This window comes from Cydia amplana, chromosome 17, assembly GCF_948474715.1.
Source record: "Cydia amplana chromosome 17, ilCydAmpl1.1, whole genome shotgun sequence".
Taxonomy (NCBI): Eukaryota; Metazoa; Arthropoda; class Insecta; order Lepidoptera; family Tortricidae; genus Cydia; species Cydia amplana.
This window is the reverse complement of record NC_086085.1, coordinates 7,859,703-7,866,134: the sequence shown is the minus strand read 5'-3', so window position 1 is coordinate 7,866,134 and position 6,432 is coordinate 7,859,703. Positions and strand designations below refer to the sequence as shown.

At 39.0% G+C, this 6,432-nt stretch overlaps 2 protein-coding genes across 2 annotated transcripts; one reads left to right on the top strand and one right to left on the bottom strand.

Annotated features, from left to right (window-relative positions):
• Positions 1-249: 249 nt before the first annotated feature.
• On the top strand, positions 250-1,274 carry LOC134655725 (ubiquitin-conjugating enzyme E2 J1-like). Its single transcript, XM_063511189.1, has one exon. It carries the CDS (start codon positions 416-418, stop codon positions 1,160-1,162), a length of 747 nt encoding a protein of 248 aa, XP_063367259.1. The 5' UTR covers positions 250-415; the 3' UTR covers positions 1,163-1,274.
• A 1,650-nt stretch (positions 1,275-2,924) lies between these two features.
• Positions 2,925-6,130, bottom strand: LOC134655932 (eukaryotic initiation factor 4A-III). The gene is made up of 5 exons (XM_063511444.1): positions 5,887-6,130; positions 5,467-5,802; positions 5,116-5,338; positions 4,027-4,281; positions 2,925-3,356 (listed from the first exon to the last, which is right to left on the bottom strand). Exons 1-5 carry the CDS (start codon positions 6,035-6,037, stop codon positions 3,104-3,106), a joined length of 1,218 nt encoding a protein of 405 aa, XP_063367514.1. The 5' UTR covers positions 6,038-6,130; the 3' UTR covers positions 2,925-3,103.
• Between the last annotated feature and the right edge of the window lie 302 nt (positions 6,131-6,432).

Genomic DNA, 6,432 nt, shown 5'->3' with positions numbered 1-6,432 from the left:
CAAGCCTTTTTTTTATTTTTTTATTCAAGACTTCTAAATAAAAGCCGATAAAATTATTCTGAACGAACTTTAAAATTACGTGTACGAATTATGGTGCAATACGTTTTCACTGATTAAAATATGTTATTTAATTATAAATATGGTATAAATGGTACAATCTTTCTAGTTTGTTGGTTTCACAAAATTCTATTGTCAGCTGTGTTGTTCCGTGCCGTCGTGTGTCGCATGTGTGTCGCACTGTCGATCTCAACTCTCCAGATCAAAATGACAGTTCTCATACCGTCTGTAAAATAAGATTTTGTTATCAAATTCTCTTGTGCTTACGAACATTGTTTTCCTGTAGCAGGATCATTGTTGCGTCATAGCATTGTTATATTATTTTCTGTTTAGTCCCCTGTTTCTCTATACGACAGAAATGGGTGAGAAGTACAATATCAAGTGTCCTGGTGTGAAACGCCTAATGAAAGAAGCGCTGGAGTTAGCGGAGGCCACTGAAGAATATTGCGCACGGCCTCTAGAGGACAACTTGTTTGAGTGGCACTTCACCGTTCAGGGTCCCAAGGGCACCGACTTCGAGGGCGGCATCTATCACGGTAGAATATTATTGCCCAAAGAATATCCTATGCATCCACCTCATATAATACTATTAACGCCAAACGGGAGATTCGAAGTAAACAAAAAGATATGTTTATCAATATCTGGACATCATCCTGAGACTTGGCAACCATCTTGGTCGATCAGGACTGCTCTTTTGGCTTTAATTGCTTTCATGCCGACTCCTGCTGAGGGAACTATAGGGTCACTGGACTATACTCCTGCAGAACGCAAAATTTTAGCTAAAAAATCATCAAGCTGGTCATGCCCTCAATGTGGGGAAATAGCAAAGCTATTGTCATCAACTGCAGCCAAACCATTGACAGAGGAAGAGCAGTCAGTGTTACACCAAATTGCATTTAAAGGTGAGGATGAGCAGACACAGAAACCACCTGAACCTGAACCAGCTCCCGAGCCTGAAGTTCAAGCATTGGAATCCACAGAGCCTAGTACTAGCTTTTTAGACCAACTCACAGAGATCCTGGTTGCTCTCTTGGTTGGTGCTATAGGGATTTTTATTTACCGACGTTGGAAAGCATTTGAACCTGTGGGAGAAACTGAGCTGTAATGCCCGACTCAAATTCCATCAGATCTTAGGGCCTAAGAACACTTTGGAATTATTTTGATTGCTGTATAGCAAAATTAGTGTTTTGCATAAATAAATTATTTGATAATGTACACTTTGTTTTTTATGTGTGCCTTAACACTAAGTATACAGGCATTCATCATCAATTATAAGGTTAAACCTTATGCATTCAATTAATTTCATTTGTCATGCACTTGATATTATAGCTTATGTCATCTGATCATCATCAATAATTCTTATTTAACTTAAGTACATGTTTTGTTTTGTAGGTTTAATTAAAAAAATCGATTCCTAAGTTTAGAGTAGTATTTATTGAAATTACTGAAAATAGTAAAATCATTTTGTGGCATTCCAAAAAGTAAGCTGATAATGATAAGGTTTTATATCTACATTGGAAATTTGTTTCATAATAACAAATAGGTTAAGGAACATAATTTTTTTCTTAGGTTAAGACTATCACAAAATAAATTTGTGTATTTACATGTATTTTCATCAAATAATTTAATATGAAAATCTTAAGTTATACATATTTTTGTTTATCTTGACTATAAAATATTAAAATGTATTCTAAACATATAAATGTTTCATTTTTTCCTTCGTCACACAGGCGCGTTTTCCGGGTGGGGCGTGAGCGTTTTATAAGTATGTAAAAGCGTTGCGCCTCGCTCACGCCCCGCCCGGAAAACGCGCCTGTGTGACGGAACCTGAGTAACCAGTATTTTGATTAAAACTGACAAAGCAACTTCCGCTTACCGCTCACCTCACCGGCGTCTGCTGTACATTCTTTATTTGTGCGATTTAGCGTCCACCCAATAGTTATTTGTTTTACAAGGGGGGAAAGTTGTCGTACTCTCTGTTACCTGAATCACAGAATAAATAATAGTACTAGGTACAGAAGACTCACTCTCTAACAAAAGGCGTCTGTCACGATCAGCACAGATATGGCCGCTAGGTGGCGACAGCGCCACGCGCGGCTTATGGCTAGTCACCAAAATTGGTGTGGAAGGGATGTACTTTTGGCTACCTGTAGCAAAGCGACGAAATCGCGGAGTGAGCCACGCCTGCCTGAATAGGTGAAAGAATCCAAAATTGATCCACGAGCGTAGCGAGTGGTTCGAAAAATGAAATCTTGAGGGTTGCGAGGGTGTAACAAACTTTGCTACCGAGTGCCACACACCAACAACGTGAGGAAAATACTAAAGGTACACCTTGGAACCCGGCGACATCGACAGTCAACATGCGGAAACAACTCAAAATTTGCATCTTTATTACCACTCTTGTGGAGACTTCAAACTACCTTTCCGAGCTGGCGTGGTGGAAAAAAAATCATCATCCCCATTTACATGTAGGAGATGTATCCTAAAATATTGTTTTTTTTTTTTCTATTCTACTTTTAATTTTACCACTTCGTCCGCGTGGTTGAATTATAATATTTATATACCCATGCCGAATTACCAATTTCTAGCACTAACCGTCAGTGAGCTAAGCCAGGATTTGGTGGTCTAACACAGCTGTGGTGGTTTCACAGCTTCTAGGGTCTGTAGACCTTATATTATATGGTTTTAAGTTCAGCTCGATACCTCCCTCCACACATTCTCGAGATAAAGGATCTTGACAGACAGACGGACGACAAAGTGATAAGGGTTCCGTTTTTTCCTTTTGAAGTGCGGAATCCTAAAAAGCATAAGTCAGGTAGTGGCAGTGGCATGTTGATAAAATAGAACAAATTCAAAATTAAACAAACTTTTACACATCACTTTTATTGTGTTAGGTACATATTAAGATAAGTCTATAAAATATTTTGATGCTCATTTTAGCTCACAATTTTGCAGAATTTAACAGAACCCTACCACCTTATGCAGTGCCTATTGTTCACAGAGTGTGAAAGAAGGGGACATTTCAACTTTATACGATCAAATTAATTTAGATGAGGTCAGCAACATTCATAGGCATTTCGTCAATCTGTGTGGAGTAGTACTGCTCAATATCTCTCAGGATTCTGATGTCATCTGATTTGACAAAGTTGATTGCAACACCCTTGCGTCCAAAACGGCCGGAACGACCAATCCTGTGGATGTACAACTCACGGTTGTTGGGCAGGTCATAGTTGATCACAAGAGATACTTGTTGGACATCAATACCTCTTGCCCATACATCAGTTGTGATTAGCACGCGGCTGTAAAACACGATAAAAAATATTAATGGTTTAGAGTATTAGACTCTAATCTTACATAATTTAGTTACATGATGCAAGCCAAAAGAAATGTGTGCCATTTAATAATTTGAATAATTATTGGCGTATTCCCATTTGTCCCCTCTGTCACACATGAGACAGGGACTGATGGGAATACTTCACATAAATGGGAAAACACCCAATAATTATTGCATAGCTGAGCATATGAGCTCTACCTTGGGTTGTCACTAAGGTATGCTCCCAGGACTGGGTTTCTATAGCAGGAACCAGGAATTTCCAGTTCTGGTTATGTTTAACCCTTTCACCACCAAAAACGTCAACAGACGCGCGCGGCTATAGCCCACCTTCGTGCATTCCGACAAGGTTCACGATGACGCGTCGCGCACAATAGGCGTGGCGTTCAAAGGGTTAAGCAGGGAACTCCAATACCGAGGCAACATCCTTGTTGACATTTTGATATCTAGTCTATTTTTTTATTCCGTAGACTAAAATGACATTTCATATCATGAAATGTTATTTTATGTTCATATTATGAAATGTCATTTTAGTCTACCAAATAAAAAAATAGACTACTATTTTGTGACATTAAATATAGCTGAATCTGATCAGAATTCAATCTGTTGTTAAAGGTAGAAAATGACACGGGATATACCTTTGTCCAGATCGGAACTCCTTCATAATATTATCTCTCTCTTTTTGTGGCATATCACCATGCATAGAGCTGACTGTGAAGTTGGCTTCCTGCATTTTCTGTGTGAGCCAGTCCACCTTCCTCTTGGTGTTGCAGAATATCACAGCTTGTGTAATGGTCAGAGTGTCATACAGGTCACAAAGTGTGTCGAACTTCCACTCCTCACGCTCCACGGCCACAAAGAACTGCTTTATGCCTTCCAGTGTCAATTCATCACTGAAAATAATAAAAAACACTTTAGTACTGCAGTAACTTTCACTGACAAAAACAACCTTACTAGAACAATAATTTGTGCGATAATTATAATATTAAAACTTCCATCAGTGCCATAAAAAGTTGTTGGCATCATCAAAACTGTCACCATGATAACTTTGAAATTAGGTTTAAAGTTATGCAGAGGTATGGTAAAAGGTCAGCATACCCCAATGCCATTATAGAACTATTAGCCTATTTTTCTTCCTTACAAGACAAGTTGGCAATCCTGCTGTGTTAACAGTATACTAATTATTATCAGAGAAAGTGAACGGAAACGCATTGATGCTTTGGAAATGTGGTGCTGGAGAAGGATGCTGCGGATATTGTGGACTCAGCGTCGCACTAATATATCCATTCTCCAGGAGCTCAAGGTTACACAAAGACTTTCGGCAATCGTTCACTCTCGTATCCTTAGCTACTTCGGTCATGTTACGCGCAGGGAAGACAACGCCATGGAGAGGCTTGCTGTTCAGGGCAGAGTGGGTGGCACAAGACCCAGATTGCGGCTCTCAATGCGACGGACCAACCAAGTTAAAAATCTCACCGGATCACCTTTAAATCTGTGCATGCGGAATGCAGAAAATAGAGAAGCATGGCGGGAAATAACGAAAAAAGCCATACAACGACCCCAATGACCACGACTGAGAAGAGAATTATTATCAACTAAGGGCAACTTGCTTGTTCCAGGGTTAGCCAATTAATTCAGATTTAACCGTTTATGCAGTACAAATTTACCCTCTTTAAATGGTTAATTCCAAGTGAGATGGCTATACTTAATTTGCCCTTTATCCTTACCGTTTGACTAAAATCCTAATGGGATCTGTCATAAACTTGGAAGTCATTTCCAATATTTCATGGGGCAAAGTAGCAGATATGAGTACAACTTGTGTTGCAGGCGGCAGGTAACGGTAGACATCATAAATCTGCTCCTTGAAGCCCTTGTTTAGCATCTCATCAGCTTCGTCAAGGACCAGCATCTTGATTGCTCTGGTACGGAGTACACGTCTTCTGATCATGTCTGTAAATAATCAGCATTAATAACATCAGCTAGAAAGAGGTATCATTCAGTTTCATTAAGAACATTCTGTGTAAGTATTGGTATCAGTTTGCTTAAAATGGGGTTGATTATAGTTGTTATTTTCTTACCAAAAACTCTGCCAGGAGTTCCAGAAACTACATGTTGTCCATAATCCAGCTTCCTAATGTCTTCACCAAGGTTTGTGCCTCCAATGCAAGCATGGCACTGGACATTCATGAAATCTCCCAAAGCCAGGATAACCTTTTGAATCTGTGTAGCCAACTCGCGGGTGGGCGACAACACCAAAACCTGCGTCTCGCGAAGAGTCGTGTCCAACGACTGCAGGATGGATATGGAAAATGTTGCGGTTTTACCCGTGCCCGACTGGGCCTGGGCAATCACATCTCTGCCTTTCACTATCGGCTGAATACTTCTCTGCTGAATAGCGGAAGGCTTTTCGAATCCTGGAATTAGAAAGTTTCACATACATAATACAATTCACGATACAATTTGCAAGTTATTGCCTAAACTTGAATACACATAATTACCATAAGTATATATTCCTCTCAGCAATTCATCCCGAAGGCCCATGGAGTCAAATGTGGGAATAACTTCCACATCTTCGCTTGTGTCGAATTCAACATTTGATAAATCTTCAGATATGATTTTTCGATTGTATGAAGCCTCTGACGCAGTCATTTTCAGAAGACGTTAACTTTATAAGAAAAGCCCCGTTTATTTTCACTTGAACACGTTTAGAAAATTTAACAAGAAATGTGAGAAAAATGCACTACAAACTTGTTTCAACAATCAACATGGCGGCCGGCGACTAATATGAAATGTTGCCATAACGGAAGCAGAAGCGTTTTTAGTTGGAACAGTCGGAACACATGTTTAAATCGTTTAAATACTCAAATAATTATAATCACACTTTAATTAATATCATAATAATTAGTTATCCAGTGATCACGCATGGTACTAACGTCTTATATTTAAACATTCCTTATTTATTTGAATCTATTTATCGAAAATTTAAAGCAGTAAAAAAAATGACTTCTTTGCGTTTTATTATTCCTATGAAGTTTCAATTTTTA